This window comes from Amblyomma mixtum, chromosome 9, assembly GCF_055824585.1.
Source record: "Amblyomma mixtum isolate Tamu chromosome 9, ASM5582458v1, whole genome shotgun sequence".
NCBI classification, from domain to species: Eukaryota; Metazoa; Arthropoda; class Arachnida; order Ixodida; family Ixodidae; genus Amblyomma; species Amblyomma mixtum.
The window spans coordinates 41,057,310-41,081,572 of record NC_143020.1 but is presented as its reverse complement, the minus strand read 5'-3'; the positions used below and the strand labels follow the sequence as shown (position 1 = coordinate 41,081,572).

At 43.8% G+C, this 24,263-nt stretch overlaps 1 protein-coding gene across 1 annotated transcript; it reads right to left on the bottom strand.

The window, feature by feature from the left end:
* Positions 1-3,669: 3,669 nt before the first annotated feature.
* On the bottom strand, positions 3,670-23,542 carry LOC149328829 (uncharacterized). The gene is made up of 8 exons (XM_089559782.1): positions 22,838-23,542; positions 13,971-14,004; positions 11,990-12,313; positions 10,796-11,107; positions 9,854-10,177; positions 8,526-8,837; positions 6,124-6,447; positions 3,670-4,045 (listed from the first exon to the last, which is right to left on the bottom strand). The coding sequence occupies exons 1-8, from the start codon at positions 23,066-23,068 to the stop codon at positions 3,762-3,764; spliced, it is 2,145 nt and encodes a 714-aa protein (XP_089415908.1). The 5' UTR covers positions 23,069-23,542; the 3' UTR covers positions 3,670-3,761.
* Between the last annotated feature and the right edge of the window lie 721 nt (positions 23,543-24,263).

Genomic DNA, 24,263 nt, shown 5'->3' with positions numbered 1-24,263 from the left:
GATTTTTTTCCAAGTGTTCCCAATAGATTTCTGGCTCTAGAAGTTAGAAAAGATATCGCACATGCAACTCACGTGCCCCTTTAACACACTCCTCGAGTTTCCTTTGAAGAAGGATCCCGAGCGCTACTTTACCCTCAGGGAAATCTCAGCTATCTATGAACATGCGGGTGGAAAATAGACGCGTTGATTCATAGCCTTCTGGTGACGCATGCCTCGAAGTATTTGTGTGGGGAGTCAGTATGTAAACTCGCAGAGTGTTTCGAGAGGGTGAGCTTTGCAAAGCTATGCTTAGCACTCCGAGCTTCGTCAAGGATTTAGTGTTGCTAATGGACGATTCACTGGCAGCACTCACCATCACAGCGAATCAAGGAGGCCGCGGCGGCTATGTGTCCTTCAGGGCACGCCTGACGGGAAACGCAGTATTGTTAGTTCTGTCCGAGAACTAGTGTGCGGCATTTGGTTCAGTTCCGCGTATTACGTCATGATTTGCCGCCAGTTGCGCCAAGTGCGACGGGCGAGTACGAGCTGCGGCGTTGTGCATGGCGTGCCTGACTGTTTACCCTCGCACCAAGGCGTAGGGTTTTCAACAGAATGGCTGTTTTCGGCAAAAAAATACTTGGATGAAAATCAGTGAAGAGCGAAAAAAAAAACGCTCAATGGTGCCAAGCGAGACAGAGAGCTGAAAACTTTATGAAAGATCAAAAAATGCATAAACTATTTTCTTCGTCAGAACGGACAAGCGCTATCGGTTAGCCCTGAGGTGCCGATGCCAGCCACGCCGGACACTGGGGTGCGTGTGGTATGGGGGAGCAGCATATTCGGGGTAGTGTGAGGAATGCATGCATGGATGAAGCGTAAAAGAAAGGAAATGTTCCAGTTTTACATAGGGGCAGGAGTCAGTTTGGGCAAAAGTAGCCAAAGCGGAGACGGTATAAAAGTCCGGGCAGAGTGATGACTGTGTAACGCGCTATGGCTAGCAAGGCGTACGCCTAGGAGGTTGTATGCTGGGTGTGTGGTTGAAGCAATTTCTGTAATCAGTGTTCGTGTTGTGCATAATGTTTGTTCAGGGCCTAACACATCTTTATCGACTTGAAATAGGCGAAACACAAAACAATCCAGAAGTGGGTTCTAGTGCGAAAGCATTACTGCGTTAATCAGCAACAAAGCACGGCGCTGTTGATCAGCAGCAGTGGTCCACATACCCCACGTAACATCACCATTGCTTTGCATGACGTCTGCAGTAGGCCATAGGTGATTGGCATCTACAGCAAAGAAAAATAAATTTTCTTTCGAAGGTGCGGGAATACAACAAAGGGCATTGAGAGTGCAGGACAAGCACGTAACTCATGGGCTGCACAACGACTTTTCAACATGGTATTGTCACGTTGTAGTGACGGCAGTCCAGTGGTCAGGAAGACAGTAACAGGACTTTCAAACGAAGCTGTTTATTTGGACTGACGTGCCCACAAAAGAAATAAACAGCACGACAGTGGCGTAAGCAACAAATGTGCTCGTCAGTCGTCGAACTACGAATGCCCGGCGCTCGCGGCATCGCTCCATTCAAAGCCGGCAAGAAAACTTCGAGACAACCGGTCATGATCATCTACAGTAATCTGCAAAAACGTAGACGCAGCTCTTCATGGATGTGATCACCCGAGATTTGTCTGGTCGCTTCTCGCGTCACGAACAAAAATGATAACAGCCCTTTCCTGCGGCCTTGAACCCTACAATGATACGTGGCATTACCCATCTCCCGAAGAAGCGTCGCCTCGATGCTGCAAGAATTAAAATAAACACGGAAAATGTAAACTTCATGTCCTTTAGCGTTCATAATATGGCTTCAGGCGTACGACATGCACGACTTCCGGGCGTGTGCGTCGTCGCAGAGATGCTGTCGTGCCGTCGGAGATGACTTCATAATCGAGGTCAGAATGTGACGGAGAACCCTGCACGGGCCAAAGTAGCTTCGCAGCAACTTTTCACTCAATCCACGGCGGCGAACTGGCGTCCATATCCAAACACGAGCACCCGGCTTGTAATGCGTGTCTCGTCGGCGCAGATCGTGGCGTAGGGCGTCAGTGTGCTGCTGATCTATAATGCGCAGCCGCGCAAGTCTTCGGGCTTCCTCGGCGTGATGAAGGTAGGCGGCGACGTCTAGGTTGTCTTCGTCTGAAACGTGCGGGAGCATTGCGTCGAGTGTTGTTGTGGGCTTCCTACCGTATACAAGCTGGAATGGCTTAAACCTGGTTGTCTCCTCGACGGCAATGTTATAGGCGAAGATCACGTAGGGCAGAATGGTGTCCCTCGTCTTGTATGCGGCGTCGATGTACAGGCGCGGACAAAAGTAAACGGAGCACGCAACTGGCTTCGAATATCTTTCACGCGTCACCTACTTGAAATTTTCAGCAGTGGTACGCGCGTGCTGGTAGAGGAGGTCGGTGGGCTTTCTTGTAGACAAACAACGCTTCTTAATTACCAATGGAGAAAGCGTGATTACACTTCGAACGCAATAGCGTGCTCCGTTTATGGCCGCGCCTGTACTTGGAGAGCACATGTGCGATGGTTTTGTTCAGACGCTCTGTGAGTCCGTTCGTTTGCGGATGATAGGCAGTTGTCCTTCGATGGCTTGTCTGACTGTAATTTAAAATGGCTTGCGTCAGCTCCGCTGTAAATGCCGTTCCTCTGTCTGTAATGAGCACCTCAGGGGCGCCGTGCCGCAGGAGAATTCGTTCGACAAAAAGTTTGCGACTTCTGTTGCGGTACCACTAGGCAACGCTTCTGCTTCGGCGTAGCGGGTCATATAGTCGGTGGCCACGATGATCCACTTGGTACGTGATGATTTTTTGTACCTGGTAACATTTTTGTACCTCGTCGTAAATACAATACAACCGGCCAAATATTGCATACTACGAGAATATAAGCATTTGTATGTAGGCGCGTTGTTCCCTTCAAAATGTGTTGGCACCACTATCTTTATCGCATCTCAAAAGAACTATTGTGTTTGTGGAAAGGCTTTTAGGATGTTGAGTTTTGACCACCGTAACATCAGGACTGCTGCAAAATTTACACGATTTAATGTAGAGAACATACTTTAGATGACAGCTAGAATATAATTGCGCACTTGTCCCTCCCCGACAATTGTCGATGAAACCTGATTAGAGAGTTGGCATAACTATCATTGCGGCTTAGAATGCGGAATTTATATCTAGCATATTAGCAAGTAGACCGCGATGATGAGAGCCGCTCAACTTGAGCGGGGTAAAACTAAATGTATTTTTTAGGTGTGTTCAATAAAACGAAGTCCTTATCCCAAGAGGAATGCCAATTTTTTATCAACACTACAGCTTGTAGCGCGATGATTGCCACCCATGAAGTACGTGTTCCGAGCGCTAGAATTGAATTGTTCAAAAGATTATTTTTGTCCATGAGCTGCTGAAGGAAGTGATCCTTTGTCTTAATTTCGCGTTTACATTATTGGTAACAAAATTTGTGACAATTATGCCTGTTCGTACGCTTGCGTTGATGCAAAATACTGAATTATATAATTAGTTCAGTTCGAAAGCTCCCGCAATTGGTTGAGGAGCCACTCGCAGTCACTTTGCAGCGCAGCTGATGATGGTAAGACAAAAAGGAAACAAATGGTGGTAAACGGCCAACAGCAAACAATCACACGTACATAGGAGAATATATTTGGTGCTCTATTACAATCACATTCGTTATAGCAATACAAGCTTGCAGTTTGTTTCCCTGATATGCCTTGATCAAGGAATTTTGAAAGCAACGGCCCTCGTTGCATTCTTCTCGTTGTGAGAGTTGACCAGCACGACTTGTAGAATATAGGCCCTCCCAGAAACAATGTTTCTGACCGTAAGCGTCTTGTCGGTGCCGACGTAGTTGTTGCAGGGAAAGAGAGTTGGGTTGGTGCCTCCAAAAAGTCGCCCGTAGCACTGCGCTTTCAGGCATTGCTTGACTCGCGATAAGTGCAAGGAGAGTTGCACCGTCGTTTTGCTAGTGATTGTAGCGTCCACATCGAAGTCTTCAGGAGCTACGCGTAAAGAAAAAGAAAACGAAGATAAGTGCATTTAGGCAGCGAATGGTGGTAGGAGTTCCTCCACATGTCATGTCAGTGTTATCTTTCAATAAAAATATCAGATTATTTAATTCATTACTGGTGGCAAACGACATTAGCACAAGACATGCAGATTCCTACCGGAGTCTAATTCTTCTCAACCATGCATGGACAACTGTCAAGTAAAAGAGCATGAGTAGGGTTCAAGGTAAAAAATGGAATTCCACATTAAAGGGCGAGCTTTGTAAATATTTTAGGACAAGTTATGAACACAATCGCAACTTTACATGAAAGCTGCAGTGTCTGGTAATCTGTACATAATAAAAGTCTTCTAGTATGATATCGCGTCAGTACATCACATGATGGCTATGCCGAATGAGCGCAGAAATTTGTATATAAAATGGGCGCCTCCGAATTTTTGGTATCCCATGTACTTCTACGTTCAATGGGTTTGCTTGGGCGGCAAGTATGAGTGTTTTATGATGAGTGAGATATGGCGATTTATTAATATAACGTAAACTTACTACATGAACGAATCGGAAGAAATATGGTTAAGGCCATGAAAACAACCACCGGTCCTATGTGTACTTCAGAGGGCTAGACCAATATCACACAGAGAGCCATGTAGTACACTGGTAATGTTTTCAAATCAAACAGTCTGCGCTCTTTAAACTCCAGAAACTTTATAACGGTAATTTTTTATGTAAAAAAGAAGTGCATCATTAGGACATCTTGCTGCCTAGCATCAAAGAATGAAGAGTCACCAGTACAAAGATTCATGAAGGTTTCAGCGTAGCTAACAAGAGAATAGATATATATGTGGTAAGCGGATATTCACTGCAAAAATAAAGGACTGTGGAGGGGGCAGTAAGGAAGAAGTGAGAAAACGAGAGCTATGACTGTTAATGCAATGCAGCAAACAAATATTCACAGGTTATGAATACTTTAAACAAGTGGACGTTAAGCTTATTATGATTACGAAGTCTCTAAAATATCAGCGAAAAAACTACGCACACACGATGCATGCCTAGCCCTTCGTGAAACCAGGTATAAATTTAATGCCACGACTGCGGTATAGGCTCCGAATAGCCTCTAATTCTAAACAAGACGTGGGTGTGTAAAACTACGTTACTATGGTTTGGCTCCCGATGTTACTGCTTTAAAAACTCGTATCCAGAAATATTACCACCGAAACCCAGGGTAACTGTCTGTTGCGATAGAGAGCGCTTGGACATCTTCCAGGAACACCTATTAAATGTGGGACATTCGATTTCATCGAAATAGAGGCGTGGTTTTCAATGCGCAAGCATTTTTGCTGCATGAATGGCGTGGACAGGTTGTGTCCCGCTTTCACCTATTCATAGCCATCCATCAAGCAAATCTATTATCAGATACATAATCCAGCAAGCCAAACCGTAATACCCAGTACAATGCAGGGTCGAACAGGGCACAAACTGTTAACGATGAAAAGTAAGGAAATAAAATTGTGGTTTAGGTCGGAACCAAACCCGCGCCTGCGGCACGCGAGGCAGGGACGATTCCACTGCGCCAGGACGGTTCGACGCTGGCAGCTAAATAGAAGTGTCTCTAGTGAATGCAGAGTTGTCTTAGAAACGCACCTCTCAGATATGTAGTCATGCCTGCATGAGCAATTATGAGAAAATAAATTACAGATCTGGAAAATAACTGGTAAGTGTCATGTAAATTTACGTCTTGCTTTACGTGTCGTAGTCACGCCATCATGCGGCACCCACTGAAAAACACCCTCGAATGGACGACTCTAGCCCAGCAGATGGCGCGCGCGTACTAACGCACCGGTTGCCAGCTCGGCCACTTATCTCTGCCCCAAGACGCAAATTCAGATGGCAGAGCGAGCCCATCTTTCGCATTTCGTCAGGTAAGGAGACAAGTGCACTTCGTAATTTTTTACTACCGCCCGTAATAGTTGGAAATTATGCTCCCTGTTTTCTGCGTTTAAGTACGGAAGTATAACTCATACTGGAAAGCTCCTTGTGCTTCTTAGTTTCGTAGAAAGTGAAAAAGGGGCAGTTTACCTCCTCCAGGAATGAAGATACCCGGAAGGGTAGCTCCAGGCGAGGTTTGTTCGGGAGGGCCATTCCTGTGCGTGCGCACCCTGAAGGTTGCGTTGGCGCATGCGTCGAGCTTGTTACAGGTCACTTTTGTCTGCTCTGGGTGAAGAATTGTTCCGTTGGCGCAGGAACCCAGCTGGTGGTGGTGTCCGGCACTGTTTCCGTCTTGCGTGTTGTCAGTGACGTCAACCCAGTAGTAGTCGAAGCTGCCCCTAGGTCGCTGCCAAGAGGCGGTGAAGGAATCTTCCCCAACTGCCTCCAAACGCAGGTCGCTCACGTCTGGAGGTACTGTTAATTGGTTTGAAAATGTATTCCTCTTTGAATCCAGTCAACAAATGAACTGCTTCTGTCAAACCCACTCAGAGTACGAGAAACTCTAAAGGCGTCTACGCCAACCAGTGCGGTTTAGAAGCAATGGACAATATCGGAATTTGCAAACGCATGCTACACCACAAAGGATTGCTATTTGTCTGCATTTTCTCAACGGTTAAGCTACAGCATACTTTTTCAAAACAATTCCCACTGATTCAGTTTTGTGCCTGTGACAACAACGACATTGACAAAATATACCTTTCGCATTTAAAAAAGTAGCCCTAGCAAATAATAAAATGCAGATTGTACTTATTTTCGAGAAGACTCTTTCACCACCCTCTAGCCAGAAAGCCGTCGTGATGGCTCACTGGTTATGGTGCTCGGTTGTTGACCCGAAAGACTTGGGTTAGATCCCGGCTGCGGCGATTGAGAAATACTGGTGTACCAGTGTACTGTGCGATGTAAGTGCATGTTTAAGAACCTCAGGTCATTGCAATTACTCGGAGCACCTCTAGTACGATGCTCCCATAGCCCGAGTTGCCTTGGGATGTTAAACCATATAAAACTAACGTTTCGCCAGATAGCGCAACTGAACAGTTCCATGCGCCAGTGGGTATTAGTCGCTTGCTTAAGGCCGACTATTTTTCCTAGACTATAAAGCGGAAGATGGAGATTGTGTCAGCACAACTAAACAAGACAAGAAAGACGCAGAGAAGGCAGAATGGCTCGCTTCCACACAAACTTGCCAGAAGTTAAATTTTCTGTAAAAAGTGTGTCTCATTCTCAGAGCCATCTACTAAATAATAATGTAAATAAACCGGAGTTAAATGTTTGAGTGCAGTTGTCACTGAAAAAAAACGAGAAATTACAGTATCTACTGACTTGATTTCAACTTCGCGCAAAGTCACATAGGTTCGTTTTGGTATTACATTCTCTTGCTATGCTTAATAATTAGTGTTATCAGTGATTGAAAGACCGTCGACTGGAGCAGGAGCTGAGAAAATTGATTGTAAAGGGAGCCAATAGCAGAGGAGCGAGACACGAAAAAAAAATTCGGTTTGTTCCTTGATAAGATGTGCACCTATTGTAGCCCCGATCTAAACCGGATTCTTTGATGACCAAACCAAATGAGCTATTTTATGCCGAACATCACACAAGAAAAAATTCGGGCTTGTGCACGCTCTTTAGCAGTGGAAGAGGTAGCTATCGCTGAATTTTGTGAATTGATTAGTCCTGACGGAGAACTATGTTTCAAGCACCTGATAATCAAATCAGCTTTTCTTTCTATCGGCCTCACTTTTATTTGCTGAGCTTGAAAAAATTTACTTCAACTATATATTTGTGAATTGCTCTTGTGTTATCGCAATTATCTGCGGATCAGAGTTTTAGACAACAGAATAGCCTAAAATTTCCCTAGTATGCGCATTCTTACGAAGGAGACTATCATGCTAGCGACCAGAATAACAAGATAGTCTGTTGTTGCAATACAGGTTTTTCTACCTAGAGGCAGAAGTAGTGGCAACGTTATACGGACAGAAGGCCAAACTGCTCATTGGCGTGACTAATGGCTTCTGGAAAATACGTGCTATAAGAGTGACTACAGGAGCGCAAAGTTTGTACATTGATAGAAGGTTACTACTGTATTATGCAGTGAGCTGCTCACAATTTCGAAATATTTTCTGTAAATAAATACAGTACAAGTTATTCTACCCAAAACACCGGACGGTTTGTATAAAAATTACTCAAAGTGAAAAAAATTCCTCTTTCTTTGGCGGCTAGAAAAACAAGCATATTTAACATATTACGCTGATCGATGAAAATGTTTTTGTTGTCCATAAAAGAATAGAATGAAAAAAAGTTAAAGAAATTCATTTCCAGAAGATATTGCCTCTGTGGACAGTAGATAATTGATGAGCAGGTGATTAGTTTGGGAAAAACACCGAATTGACATTTAAAAGGTATATAGTGGCATTTTGTTAGAAAGTACTTGATTGCACAAGCGTCCAAACGCTCGAGGCAGCGCTTAACTCACTCATAGTAAAGTTGGTCCTCACCTGTCAAGGGTGCCTTCAACTCCGCTATTGCTGGAACACTAGTGGCGACACGCCCACCGCAAACTTGGACGGTCGATACTGTGACGCAGTAAGAGACGTTGGCGATTAAGTCGACTTCAAGTGACGGCCCTGTTGTCTCGTAGTTTGTGCAGCCGCTCACATAATGCTCTGCGTCGCATGATACGAACATGTCGCAAAGTTTCACTGCATACGAGCCGACGCCTCCGGACACCTTAGCCAGTGGTTTCCATTGAAGTCGAGCTCGTGTTGGCGATATTCTGAGTGTGTTGATATTTGCAGGAGGTTGCGGTCCTGCACCAGTAGGGTAAGGGTATAAAATTTTATTAACAAAAACGCAAAGTTGTCATCTAGAATTAGGCTAAGATAATTTACAGAAGAACTTTGCATATTGTGCACAAAAGACTGCTCCGGAAGTTACAAAGTCTTCCCTGGATTAAGCAAATCTGTCTGTAGAGCGACTATCTAATGTGAACCGGACTATTGTATGCAAAATTTATGCGAATCTTGCTTTCTACTCTCGGGGCTTCTCGCTAATAATTCCATAAAGGCTGGTGGTGATGGCCGAGGACTTTATACCTGAGGATTTTTTTCATTTAGCTAAATTGTGAGACGTAACGCAAGGTGCTTCTCCGAGGCATAGATACAACTTTAAGAAAGCTCAGAAAAAAATCGGTGCTAATGTTAAAACTTTGGTAGACACTAGCGGGAACAATAAATAATGCAATTTTTCATAGGAAAAAGGACACACAACCATAAGTCCAAAAACTGCATGCTAAAACTACAAACGCCTCCAGATAAAAAGAGTCGCCTTGCTGCGAACAAAGCTTTGCGGCTTCACTTCTGACCTCATCGTCAGCATCTGAATACCTCGAAGATAGAAACATCAAAAAGACTCGTTCTCCACAAAGCGCCTCAATGTTACATCTTAGAATTCGGTATTCTGGAAGGTAGCACACGCGAGTATCGCTATCGTTCGAACATTGCGTGTGTGTAGCCTAAGTTGGCAGTGAGCGCCGAGGGGCGCCTGTCATGACTGCGACAGGAAAACCACAGTGAGGGTGCCCGGTCCATGGTTACACCTTAGAATTAGCGTCTAAAACTGTAACCGATGGTACAGTTTTCACATAAGAAGTATTTTGATGCATTGCAAACCTCAGTGTCTCTGTATAGGAAATATTACATGCTTATGGTTTCATCGATGTCATACCTGATCGATTCCCATCCACATCCACTTCCGCTACGTTTTCGTTACTCTAAATAATCAAAACGTATCACTGCTTTGTGCTAGTAGCACGAAAAAAACCTACCTCGGCCTGGTATTAGGATGCCTTGGATTGTGGAACCCGAGGAAGCAAGCTGTGGTGGTCCATTCTTGTAGGTGCGCACTGTGAAGTTGACCGTCATACATGTTTCTATGTGGGTGCAGGTCACTCGTGTCTGGTCGGGATGGAGAATGGTGCCGCTGGCACACGATCCGACGCGGTGCGTTTCATTAGCATCCACGCTTCCAGCTGTGTCAGCAGCGACGTCAATCCAGTAGTGGTCGAAGTCACCTTTGGGCCGCTCCCAAGTTGCGGCAAAGGAGTCGTCTGCAGCAGACACTAACCGCAGGTTTACCACTTCTGGAAGGCCTGTGAAGAGATATGTCCATTTGTTATGTTCATATGATATAGAACTTGGTTTGTTAGGAGTATATAGCTCCGCAATATAATTTATTTTTTCTGAACTTGGAAAAAGATGTACTCTGTGGCACCCTGTGAACTGCAGTGAGCTGTGATTGCCTCGAGTTCGCGTGGTGGTGGGTTCTAATCCGGCTGCTGGCCGCCGGTCATTCATTAGTCTTTCCTGTTGTGTATAGCAGTCGCCTGTCTGGTGCCCGACTTCCCCGGGCGAGTAGCTGGGGTATAGAAATCCCATCACTCTCGACATGAACAGCCACTGCGAAAAAGGTCCCCAGTCAGCTTTGCCGTGCCAAGCGGATTTTGCTGATTCGAGGAAAGATTATCCATTGAGGATGTGGTTGGTAAGTGAAGCTTTTCTATGTATTTCACCGCATAAATGCCGACAGCCGTAAATGAAATCTAAAAAAACAGTGGGTGCCCAGCAGCACAAGGGTTAGAACTAAGCAACTCCCGAACGCGGGGCCGATGGTCTGCTATTTAAGCAATCGTTTCGGTGGCCTAATTGCTCAAGTGTCCAAGAGTTCGAGAGAAGAAAATAATTTGCTATTAGTAAAATTGGACCCTTACCTGTAAAAGGAGCCTTCAGCTCCGCTGCTGCTGGGTGGCTAGTGGTGACACGCTCGCCGCAGACGTGGGCGGTCGTGACTACTACGCAGTAAGAGCTGTTTGAGATGCTGTCAACCTCAAGCGACGTCCCTGTTGTCTCGTAGTTTGTGCAGCTGCTGAGATGTGGCGCTGCGTTGCATGACGCGAACGTACCGCAGACTTTTACCTCATAGAAAGAGAGGCCTCCGTAAACCTCCGCCGGCGGTTCCCACTGAAGTCTAGTCTGTCTGGATGATATCCTGAGCATGTTGATATTCTTCGGAGGATGAGGTGCTGTGCGTATGTTGGAAGTAAAATCAAGTGCTTAATTTTTTATCAATAGAGAATATAGTTATCTTGATAATTTACAGCTGAGGTAATGACTGCAAGAACTTTGCAAAATCGGGCATGAACACCGGCCCGACAATTATGAAAGATTCACTGAAGACAGATACCCTACGGAGACACCGGCATGCTAAAATCACACTACTTGATCAAAATATTTGGTGAAGAGTACCTTTTATTCACGAGCCGTCTTGTTAACATTTTTAGAATCTAGTCGGCTTCACGAAGGCTGACGACATTTACTGCCGAAGCTTTCGCTTGTTTTAACTAGCTTCTGTGACCAGAGCAGGAGCTTTTTTCGAATCACGGGTTCATCTCACGAAAAGCTCCAGCGAGGCTCTATTAAAACGAACCTTTGTTTACGAACTGCAGCGAATATTGAGTACTGAAATCTTTTGACTAAAATTGATATACAACTGTATTTATCTCCTTTCTGCTATACGACTGGAGACAATTCCGGATACAACGAAGCAATTTTTTGTGAACACAATACCAGAGTTTCAATGCTGACTGCGCAGTTTGCATCTGAATGGCTTGAAATAGACGAAATTAAAATTTTCTTGCCCTAAGTCGTACCTCTATATTGCTTCTTGAGAGTTAGAAAAAATAATGTGGCCTATTTTTCTCTTTACAGTGAGGAAGAAACTATTTTTTCTTACACTGGTATCGGACTTTGTGCTGGAAGAAAAAGACGGCTGTTTCTCAAGCGTAATGATGCTTCATCAACTTTTACAATAAACTAATAAATTCTGTGCAGTTCTGGTTTATTCTCGTTACATAAGATATCAAACTGGATTATAGATAGGAGGACGTAGCAAAAAGATAAGCTACCTTGGCCTGGGATTAAGATGCCTTCGAGTGTGGCGCCAGAGGAAGCAAGCGCAGGTGGGCCATTCTTGTAGGTGCGCACTGTGAAGTTGACCGTCGTACATGTTTCTATGTGGCTGCATGTCACTCGTGTCTGGTTGGGATGGAGAATGGTGCCCCTGGCACACGTTCCGACGCGGTGCGTTTCATTAGCATCGAGGCTTCCACCGCTGTCAGCAGCGACGTCAGTCCAGTAGTGATCGAAGTCACCTTCGGGGCGCTCCCAAGTTACGGTGAAGAAGTCGTCTGTAGCAGACACTAACCGCAGGTTTACCACTTCTGGGAGGGCTGCGAAGAGATGTGTTCCATTTTATTATACACCAAACGTTGGCTGAAGAATGGGATAAATGGGATGGATGGGATGGGTGGAATTGATGGAATTGATGGATAAATGGATGGATGGATGGACGGACGGAGGGACGGACGGACGGACGGACAGACGGACGGACGGACGGACGGACGGACAGACGGACGGACGGACGGAAAGACGGATGTTAAAGGTACTGAAATAACTCATCTGTGTTCAATTTTTAAATATTTATTCATTGTCCTTAGAGTAATTGTCTTAGTCCACAATGACTTGTGGTAATGCAGTGCTATGCATGCAATTTCATTTTGCACGTTGCCACATCACTTGTCGGCACGAATGGAACATCGCAGCTGAGAACGACTGCCTTCTTCTCACGGAAGTTACTGCTGATGTGCTCCACTTTCTGGTGTGCTGGTGTGGTTCACGACGTGTACCAGTTCTGAGGCTGGGTAGAAAGAAGACCTTTGCTTTTTTTGGTGAGTTTTTTTCGCCTGCAACTCCTCATACGTGCGACACCCCTTTTGCAACAGTTATTTATATAACCCACCCGCTGCAGTAGCTCTATGCTTCGATGATTCGGGTGGCGCACCCTTGGCTTTATCTTGTTGCACTGTTTCCATAGAGACAAATAGGGAAAGACGCATGTGTGCTGTACGATGTCAGGCCATGCTAATAACCACTGGTGGTACAAACTATAGCCCGCAGCCGTCCACTGAGTGCCCACCCCTTCTACTTTATACTGTCGTCTACCATTCTTATATCGGTGCAGATAAGAAGCCTAGCGGGGAGTTGTTTAAGGCGCGTTTCGTTTCATGAAAAGCAAATCTTTCTTTACTTAAATGGCCTGCTCGGATTTGAGGCCATATTACCGCGTGTGGAAACCTGCGCTGTGTCGATGTGAAATACACGGGGCGGTGATGGAAGGCGAGGCGCGCCCAGCAGGGCTGTTGCGAAGTTTTCACGGCCTTTATTCGTGTCCCCAGCGAAGGCTAATCTGTGAACTAGTCCTGCTGATAAATCGACCTTTTGGGCAGGAAGATTAGTTTAAAAGTGCACCGAAATTCAGCGACAAGGACAAGAAATTGAGAATTTAAAAACTCAGTTTCGATTTTCATTTATGTATTGCATGGCGCCGGCTGCGAATACGAATACCGTTTCACCTGTTTTTCTTGAATTTGCCTGCAATACAACGTCGTTTTGGGCAAGAAGAAACGGAGCATAAGTCGTCCAAAAAAATTCAACGTAAGCCTTCTAATCGCGTGTCTGCAGTTGACAAAAGTTCTTGTGAACTAAAAACTGTGGCGAGTGAAATTTTTTTGTACGCATATATAGAACGCAGGGTAACGCGAGAACACTGGCTCTATTGTTTCGCCAGGCATTAAGTTATCCGTTTCATGTGCTTGTGCTGTTTCCACCGCGTCTTGTTCTAAACGTCTGTACAGGAACCTAAATGCGAAATTATTGTATCTTTTTATAAATACTTAACAGCTTAGAGTGAAAACGACCGCAATAGGAGTTCTTTTTTCTTCAACATGAAGAAGCACATGCTTTCCGAGACTGAGGTAGCATGAAATTGCATTATATTACTTCGCAGTGAGCTTTCAATGGAAAACAAATAGAAAACCGCGAACTCACCGAAATATGCATTCTGCTGTCCGTTAGGCGAAACCTGAAAAATCAATAACGTGTGAATACGTACAGTGTCTACAAACAGTAAAATTTACTCCAAACATAGAAAATGGTTTTTGATTTGTTAGCTTTTGCTTATATACGAAGGCATGAAAAGGAAAAAAATTAAGAGACTTTTACGATCACTTCGGGTATCCGTGGCTCGCATTAGAATGCTATTGGAAGCACTGAAGTCGTCACGATTACCTACAACCCCATTGCGTCTAAAGCAGGGAAAGAAAGCGAGAGATATTGAAGCTTCACTACCGGACCTCGTGCTTCGATCGCCGGGTGCCTAGTTTTGACCTTCAGATAAGTCAGAGGTCAAACCATGAAAAACAGAAAAAGAAATTGAATCTATGTTCATCACTGGGAGTAGAACGCGCGGCTGCGCGTATAGATATCCTTTAAGGGCTCTCAGCGAGATTACTGGGCTTTCGCCGCAGCCAACAGGTCTCGTGTTGTTGTTGTTGGCTTTGTGGCATGGCGCATACCCACGACGGGGAATAGGCAAGGGTTCAATGAAGAGAGCCAACAGATGAAGGTAAATTGGTGCCAAGGTAATGGCTTAACCTTGGGTAAGAATTCTGGATAATCAAGGAGGAAATTACAAATATAAATTAAAAATGAAGTAGAAAAAAAATAAACGGGCGATAAGATTAGAGAATTGAATACATGAAAAATTGCTGAGAGATGTTTTCATTTGCGGAAATTTTGGATACCATTAGCAAAGGAACCTGCCGGTAGCAATTATGTAATTCTGGAGGTATTCGCAAACTCGATGCAATGCAAAACCTCTTGCGCGAACACCGAAGGAGATAAGAAGCGGGACCGACAAAGTGAGCCCGAACCTAGTAATGGGAATTTCTAGATGCGTCCTCTGATGTTCAAACGAGGTAATTCATATTACTTAGTAAAGTTTCGGAGAGCAAGAAACTTAGTTACTGCTGCCATAAGGTCCCGCAAGAAAGAGTATTACTCCCAATTAATTTTGAAAAATGCCCACAGTACGAAAGTCACGTGGCAGATCATTAACTCTGTTATTAAACCCGTAGCAAATCGTTTTATTATGCCTGACATAGAAATCTTGGGGATCTCCATTGAAAATCTAGTTACAACGTTCAATGTATATTTTTCCACTATTGGTGCAAGTATAGGAAATACTTGCCCCTGCACTGAGTACCTCCCTCCTCCGCAAAGCATTGTAGTGACCTTTGCATACCATGATATTACAGTGGATGAGATTTTATATACAGCTAATTATTTTCCATCGAAATTATCTACTGGATGTGATGGCGTTGCCTCTAGTGCGCTGAAGGAATGCATTGATATCTTATGCCAGCCACTTGAAAAAATCTTCAACTTTGCCTTCTATTCCTCCACCTATCCCGATCTGCTTAAGCTAGCTAGAATAGTACCGATTCACAAAAATGGTGACCGTAACCACGTTGAGAATTACCGCCCAATTTCCATTTTAAGCTGCATAAACACACTTTTTGAAAAACTCGTTGCAAAGAGAGTGAAAATATTTCTCGAGAAAGAAACCTTGCTATGCCCGCAACAACACGGCTTTAGACCAAACAGATCAACTGGTACGGCTGTCATATCGCTAACAAACACGATCAACACTTTCCTGAATGATAATAAAATAGTCTTAGGAATTTTTTTGGACATTAAGAAAGCATTTGACACTGTTGATCACGAAATTTTACTGAAAAAGCTGGTGCATTACGGGTTTAGAGGTATTAGTTTAGAATTCTTCAGAAGTTATCTCAATAATCGGCGGCAAATGATCCAACTTAGTGGTGTAAAATCTGACTTTGAAACAGTTACGGTTGGTGTGCCTCAGGGTTCAGTCCTTGGTCCGGAGTTTTTTTACCTTGTATATTAATGACCTGCCGCATTTCACACAACACTTCTCTGTTTTTATGTATGCTGACGACACTGGTCTTCTATGTGCTCATGAATCTACAACGGATCTTATTAGCACCGCAAACCGAGAATTGGAAACTTTGTGCAGCTGGTTTATTTCAAATAAACTTGTTGTAAATGTTAATAAGACAAAATGCATAATATTTAGGGGCTCCAGAAAAACAATACATGAAAACCTGCCTTCCGTGCAATGGCTGGGAACACCTATTGCACTTGTCAATAACATCACTTATCTTGGAATAATTCTAGATGAGAACCTGCACTGGAAGCCATACATTCAGGCGCTTTGTAAAAAGTTAGCTGCAGCATGCTTTGCACTCTACAAATGCCGAGATTATTTTGGTAATGACATACTCAGAACTATTTATTTCTCAATTTTTCAAAGCCAGTTATCATATTGCATTGAATCATGGGGCCACACCTACCAATCTTATTTGGAACCACTTAGGGTCTTGCAAAAAAGGGCAATTCGATTCATTTCACATTCAGGATACAACGCCCACACTGCTCCTCTTTTTAAACAGATGGATATACTGCCACTACAATCATTACTTGAATACAGGACTGTATTGACAATACACACATGCCTTACAGACAATTACCCGTTACACTCATCGCTATTCTGTATCCCACCACTATGCACTCGCAACGCCACTCATAGAAATTTCCTTCTTCCGAAAACAAAAAAATGTCTATGGAGAAAGAAGGATGGCCCATGTTGGTATTAAGCTGTGGAACAAGCTTCCAAGTGAACTCAAACATTGTAAAACTTTTCCTGTGTCACTGAAGAAATATTATAAACAATGAGTGAAGCCACCGTTTTTTTTTGTTTGTTTGTATCTGTTTGTAAAAGAGGCTTGGTGCTCTGAATATTGTTGCTCTATGTACCCATTTATGTCTTTCTAATTTCATGAGCTTTTATATGAATGTAATTAATTTTTGTTATGCCTGCAATTTTCTTTGAAACTGAATTGCATGGATCCCAACTAGCTTCCAGCTAGGGATCCAGATGTTTTAACAAGCATGCCTTGTATGAATGTTGAGAAATAAAAATTCAATCAATCAATCAATCAATCAATCAATCAATCAATCAATCAATCAATCAATCAATCAATCAATCAATCAATCAATCAATCAATCAATCAATCAATCAATCAATCAATCAATCAATCAATCAATCAATCAATCAATCAATCAATCAATCAATCAATCAATCAATCAATCAACCTAAGGCAAGAGAGTTAGAAATGCTTCAGCGTATCTACGTCTCTGCATGACGCGCAAAAGTTTGAGGGACTGAACCACTGATCTCCACTAGGGGAGCTGGATGCCGCATCGGGCGCCCGAAAGTGAAGCCACCGGAAGTAAGTGGCCTTGTCCCGGAAGTCAGCCTTTGGCGTGCATGAAATCGGACCTCCGCACGGTTTTTCAGTTCCAGTTTTGTTTTCCCACTTAGCATTTCGTCTTTTCGTCGTTCTCGTCTTTTTGCATGACAATGCCTACCTGTTGCACCGTCAACTGAGCGAGGAGACCAGCGAAGTCTTCGGGAAAGACGTTTCAAAAATAAGGGACCATTGCATCGCAATGGGACGGCACTAGCAGACGACAGGACGTCGCTACACGCAGCAAGTATGGAGCCTCGTCTACTCGGCTCGGTGTCATCTCGCTTGCCTAGCTTCGCCAACTCTGCTCTTTACTGTGATGCTTGTTCCCACGCTCAAGCCCAAGTTATGCTATCAATGGGGGATAAATATAAGAAAGAATAGGTGGAAACATTCACCAGGCAGCGACCATTTTACCGAATTAAGTTTAGACCGAACCAGAGCGAGGGCTAGGCTACTTGTGAGGTGTCGACGGTGTTCGGTTGGTTCACATTAGCGCCTCCAAAAGGTATGGTACAGCTTTTTTGACGGAGCGTGTCATGTACTGTTTCGCATTGGAGCAAGTTAAGCATGAATGGGCTTGTATTCGTGGTGCTTGGTGCAGTTGACTTCTAACAGCGCTTCTCACGCGCACTGCAGCATTTGTCTTTCTAGTCAGTCGTTCCTCTCGCGCTGCGCCTTTTCTTTGCTGCACGAAAATTTGGTTTTAAGATGACCTAGCCTCATCGTCATTCCACTACTTTTCCTTTACGCTCGGAAGACAAGAACTAGGCAAGAACATAGTGTCTAATGCACGTGCCCCTTTGCCGAGGAAGGGTGAGACCTGCGTGCCTGTTTTCTTCGCTTTCGCAGAAATTACAGGATTCTGCACACAATGCTCACATTTCTCGCGTTCAGCTTGCTTGTTCCTTTCATATAACAGCAGACATTACACGAGAACAATCCAAAAAACTGAGAACGAAAGGGCGAAAGACGCGACTTTTTGCATTGAAATACACAGCAGACACCCGACTTCCGGGACAAGTGCTCCAACTTCCGGTGGCTTCACTCGCTCTCGTCTCGGAAAGCGGGAATGCGGCATCCAGCCACCTAGTGGAGATCAGTGGACTGAACCCGCATCTACATAAGTAAAATTTAAGCGGGTGACCTGCACCTCATGAAAGTCATCGCTACCCCACACTGCCGGCATTTACACACACGAACCTTTCATGAGCACGGGAGATGTTGGTACTCAATGGTAGAGAGCAAGAGATCGTTGCTCATGGCGGTTATATATTGAAAGCGCTGAAAAGGAGGCATTCCGAAAAGGATGAGATTAGAAACTGCACCACAGTCTCGCGCTGTGCATTGGAGAGCGCAGTCTCCATCAACTTCCATCTGCTCCGCGCCGCAATGACTAATGTTTCGAAATCACTGACGAACCTAGTTTGCATGAGATCCGAGTTCGAAGTGAAACCATTAAAAGAAATAAAAAAATGAAAATCAATAGCCATGACTGGGAATCGAACCCGGAGCTTCGCGAACGGATCTCTTTTAAGGGCCGCTCAGCGAAACCACTAGGCTCGCTGGGCCATATTCCCGCATATTACCTAAACCCTTCACGCAACTATGGCAGCGCAAAGGAAGAATGACAAACAAAACCGCTGACTCCATTTTTCATTGTGCAGCCTTCTTCTCCTGTAGGAAATGAACAAATTAGGCCTAATCTGCCTTCTGCACAAATTCCTAATCCTTTAGCGACCCTGACACTGAGAATTCATTGCTGCGCTTTCCTTTCTTGAAATATATAGTTATATTAATGTACCTCCAGTTATCCAGCCTTCGTAATTAAGGCCTTGTACATGCCCCTAATTCTGGATTTCAACTAGGATATTAGCAACTCGTCTTTGTGTCCCGAACCAATCTGTTCCCTTCCGGTCCTTCCATGGCTAGCTGCGATGAGCTTAGTCTGGGTTCAATCATTTTTGTTATCCATCACGATTCTGTCCATAACATGGTATCATTAATCTACAGCTGTTATATGCTTTTAGCTATAGAGATCTTGGAAAACTGCTACCCGCCCCTTCAGAGTTCCTGCAAAATGCTCGTCTTCTAACTGTTTTGGTAAGACGGTTCCGCTCTGCGTGACCATTAGCAATAAGTAGATGTATTCATGTACCATTTCTAATGCGGCTCTGTATATTGCCAACTGTGGTTGCCTTTCGAGACTGGAAAAGTAGTTTTGGCTCCTTCATATTGTTTTTCAGACTCAACCTCCTGCCTTAACCCTTTTGGGCCCTGAACCAAGATTTTCATTTCAGCTCCATGGTCACACTGGAAGGCAGTGTAATCAAGATATAGGAGATTGCAAGGGTATTCTGCATGAGCTTTCATCCCCAACTCTTCCCAATACAGTTATGCGAATACCTTATGTTAACATGCGGTGAATACTCCGGGATTGTCATGCCTTCTTTCCTGACACCAAGTACTGGTATTTCATTACTTTTGCGCTGGAAAGATTACGGTCTGTAGGTGACCGCTATAGATATATCCAACTTCGTTGACGTGTGCTGCTTATATCTCCATCATTGCAGAGGTATCTCTTGAGTTGACTGATTCATTTTAACTTATGAAACTATATATACGGGTTAGTTGTGTTCGCCACATTTCTCTATAACATGATTGGTGGTGCAATACTGCTCAATTATCAGCAAACAAGGGAACAGTGCGGGCTAGTTGTTGGTTCATAGTGAGAATATTGCGCTGATTGAAACATCACGGCACATACACAGAACTGTAGACAGACGAAGCGCGTAAGTTGAAAGTACGCGCTTTTTTCGCTCCTTATGGGTATGTTCCGTGTTTTCTGCAACTGTTAGCTCGGTATCTCCACTACCAAGTAATCCTTTCATTCCCAGAAATAGGTGGCTAATTTTTTTTAGATTAGCGATCACCTTAGTAAACAGCTCTGTAAAGTACCTGTAGTGGGTTTATCGACCTCGAGTATTTAATTAGACCTTCCATTGACAACAAAAGAGCAAGTATAGAAAGCCCTGTACTTCCGCTTAGATCCGACTTGACCGAAGTGTCTGCTCCTTTAGGCTAACTGGAGCACTGCATTTTTCATTTTCCCTTCGCCATTCATTCATTCTGTAACCTAGAAAGTATCTTTGTCTTTTTTCCTGGCAGTGTGGTGTTCCTGGTAATGGACAATGAAGTGATCGTTGTTCGAGAATGTTCCGGCTTGCTACGCACTTAATTTTAAAGCCAAATAATGTTCGCTACTACCACTGCATGAGTAAAAAAAAAACGGAAAGTACCGGTTACGATCAGGTGACTACAGATGTGCTTAAGGACTGTTGGGGCACTGTCATAAAATAACTTACAATCCTGACTACTTAGAAATACCCAAGCCCTCAACAAACACCCAGTTTCTCTCCAGCACTAGACACTTTTTTTTTATTTCAACCAAGAAAGCGCATTCTTGTCGCGGCTAGCTTATTCGTATAGTTTTTTATAAGCAAACATTATGCAAACGCTGGCCAGCTTGCTCGCTATATTCTATATTGCCGCCCAATACGAATAATTAACGAAAGATGGCAATGCTGAAATTTAAATGTAATCGCGAACCAATGCTCCAGCTTTAAACTGAACCAATGTTCTTTTAAATCCTTGGACTTCGACTTGTTGCATTAACCGTAGTTATCACATTTTCGTCGTGCGAACACTATCTCTTGGGGGAGGAGGTTATAATTGTATTTTGTTGTACGATTTGTTTTTGTGGAGCTTAAGATCTCAAAGCGGCTCCGGCTTTGAGGGACGCCGTAGTGAAGGCCTCCGGAAATTTTGATCACCTGGGGTTCTTTATCGTGCACTGACATAGCACAGTACCCGGGCCTCTAGAATTTCGCCTGCATTGAAATTCGACCGCCGTGGCCGGGATCAAACCCGCGCCTTTCGGGTCAGCAGTAGAGCACCATAACCACTGAGCCACCGCGGCGGATTTGGCAATTTTTCAGGGATGAGCGAAGGAACTGCGAGAGCAGACCACGCTAACAGTAGCATTATTTGATGCATTTGTTCATTACCTCATTCTTCATACTTCCGGTCACTGAGCAATACGCCAGTTCTTTTAATGTAGGAGCGAACACAAGTCCACCCATTTTGTTTCAGCGAAATTGATTTTACAGCCCTTTCTTGCACGTTGATGATAAGCTGGAAGCAAAAGCCTACATAGCTACCTAATTGCGTTTAAAAGTTTTCCAGCAGCTACGGTCAGACCCGTGACGTCAGTCCATACCAAAAAGGACTCTGTTAATCCGTTTGAAGTGAATCGCCGTGTAGCTTATATCTGGGATCCGAGCAAGAACGCTTTTGGCGCACCGCAGTTAACTGGCGTATTCAGCCTGCGATCGTTTGTTCTCTTTTTTTTTCTATGGTGATATTTTCAGAAATGTGGATTTTAAGTGATAGTAGTCTCTATGCCATTGATTGCAATTCTTGAATCTACCGACACAGGTAAATTGGAACAGCACTCAGTGCCCATTTAAAGGCAAACTGTAGAAATGTTTGAAAATTTTAGGAACTCCGAAGGGTAAATCCATAAAGTATGGAATTTTATTCTCGCTTATTCTCGTTTACAATAACAGTTCGTTTTTCAGCTAGACATAAGAGGGCGTATTTTTCTCAACATTTTGATTAACAACATGAAACTCGCCTCAGCCACTGAAAAAATATTTGCCACTTGAAAGTTTTTTTCGTAAGCTATCATTAATATCTCTTCTCGTACGGCACCCATCTCTTACTTGTCACTACAGCGTCTAAGCAAGACAGGCTTGCATTTATTTCTATAGTACGAAAACACTAAACATCGCAGCAAGCATTTCAAGCTTGCAATGTCCTAGCATCAGAACTTCAATAGCGTGAAAGCACTTACTATAGTGACTCCGACAAAACACTAGGTCGTACAAAAGTTTAGGTCCTTCACTTCGAAATCACGCGCTTCAGATTTATCCTTATATTCGTCCGCCTCATTAAAGGGAGAATTAAAAGAGGTTTAATAGCCGCAACTGTCTGAAGGCACTTATCTGGAATGAGGGCTATATATCCACAAATATTCCTTGCAGTGTTGTCTACTTTGTAAAATAGAAAACTTATATCGTCTCGAAAACTCATTTTTATAGTTTATCCGAATTTAAAAATGCCTTAGGGGTGGAGGAATAGGGTACGAATTGAACTTTACCCGGAAACAAAAATGCCCTTCGCAAACTTAATGCATAAACATCGAATCATAAATGATTGCTCACCGTACTTATCCGCATAGAGAGGTCATATGCTAAACAAGTGTGAATTGCTCTGCTGAACCAATAATAATTAGCAGCGAAAAAGTGTGCAATCGCATAAGATGCTATTCATTTTTATATGCGTTCGTACACAATCTATATTTTGTCTTCTTTTTCATCGCGGCTCCACTGCAGTCTAGTGTAAAATGAACGACGGCTAACGCGTTCCTCAAATGAAATAGGAATCAAGTCTGCTCACCTTATCGCAGGGCCGAAGAAACAAGAACGTGATGACGGGGCCCATGACAATCAGGGACAAGAATACAAGAATCTTCAGCATCGCCACTGCAATGGATCTCCTTCTTTGAGCATTCCGCTGCTCTCTCAGCTGGGATAAAGTCGATACGCCGTCCGCAGTATCCATCAATTGCACCAGTGCTTCCGTAGAGGAGGAATACTGTACGCCCAGCTGTGGTGTGCCTTCCTCCATTCTCCGGTCGCAGTAATGGAGAAGGCTCACTAACAAATGCTATTTCACGCTCAAAGGTAGTTGCTCTCTACCTAAGATAACATCGACACAGATTTGCGCTAAAAAGAAACGTAGAGGCAAAGCTCTTTACATGCAATGAGCACATCCAAAAAGTTAAACAAAATTGGTGAAAGAGTTAATCGGGCAATGAAATCGCATCGACATCAGCGAAACAAAAAGCGGAGACAACTATTTCGCTACACACACTGTAGAGACAAGCTGACTTCAGCGATACAGTAAACGTAGCTGCCCAGAAAGCTATCGAGCATTTGACCGTTTAAATGTCCTGTCAGTGACAAATATTTAATAATTTAAACTGGATACTTAAAGAGATTTCATAACCCAATTACGCTCATATGTCAAGCGGCCCGGAGTAGAGGGTACATCAGAATTGTGATAGATTAGTAAAGCTGTCCTCTAATGCCGACGTGTTCTGGCCGTATTTTCCTGCCAATATGTGACGCGAATTGCTCGACATTGCGCTCAGGAAATGCAAGAGGAACTGCGTAAGAGGACGGAAGTTAGCGTATCTATCTTTTAAAGCGGAACACGACCGATGACGACACCCGCCGGCGCCACAGTGCTTGAAGACTCACTAGGCCCCATTAGACAGCAACGGAAGCTGGCGACCGGATACAGCGCCTTCTAAATATAAAAAAAAAACAATGAAAAAGAATTCGTTCCCAGTTCGGTCCAGAGCCAGCCGCTATATTAGCGAGCGGTAGTTGCACCAAAGTGCAGAGTATTGAATTTTGAAAAGGTGCATACAGTGAACAAAACACAGATATTATGAAATATATATTAACAAAGAGATCTATGCCTCTTACTTCAACATAACGTATAGCTATTAGAAATGCACGAGTGTAGCAAGACTGATAACAAATCGACTACCTGCTATGCTCGCCAAAGTTAAGGGGCATAATTCTAACAGGAGGTTGGAGACAACACCGTCATGAATATTATACTTTCCATTTGCCAGAAATGTGCCCAGTCAAACAAACAAGAACAATTACAAGAAAGTGCGCTCAGCGAAGCGCTGTCTTTAAATTGAATCTTCGCTTAAGACGCACACATATACACCGTGATTAACAACACGTGATACAAAATTGCCAGCCCGATTACCGCGCAGCTGTTTAGTAATAACAATGGGCGATGA

Bases quoted from the DNA above. Each gene is read 5' to 3' on its own strand.
- LOC149328829 (XM_089559782.1), bottom strand. From the start codon at position 23,068: ATGGAGGAAGGCACACCACAGCTGGGCGTACAGTATTCCTCCTCTACG. The intron at 11,108-11,989 runs GTAGCTTATCTT...ACATACGCACAG, and splicing joins CATCTTAATCCCAGGCCAAG to CACCTCATCCTCCGAAGAAT. The intron at 8,838-9,853 runs GTAGGTTTTTTT...CTACTGGTGCAG, and splicing joins CATCCTAATACCAGGCCGAG to GACCGCAACCTCCTGCAAAT.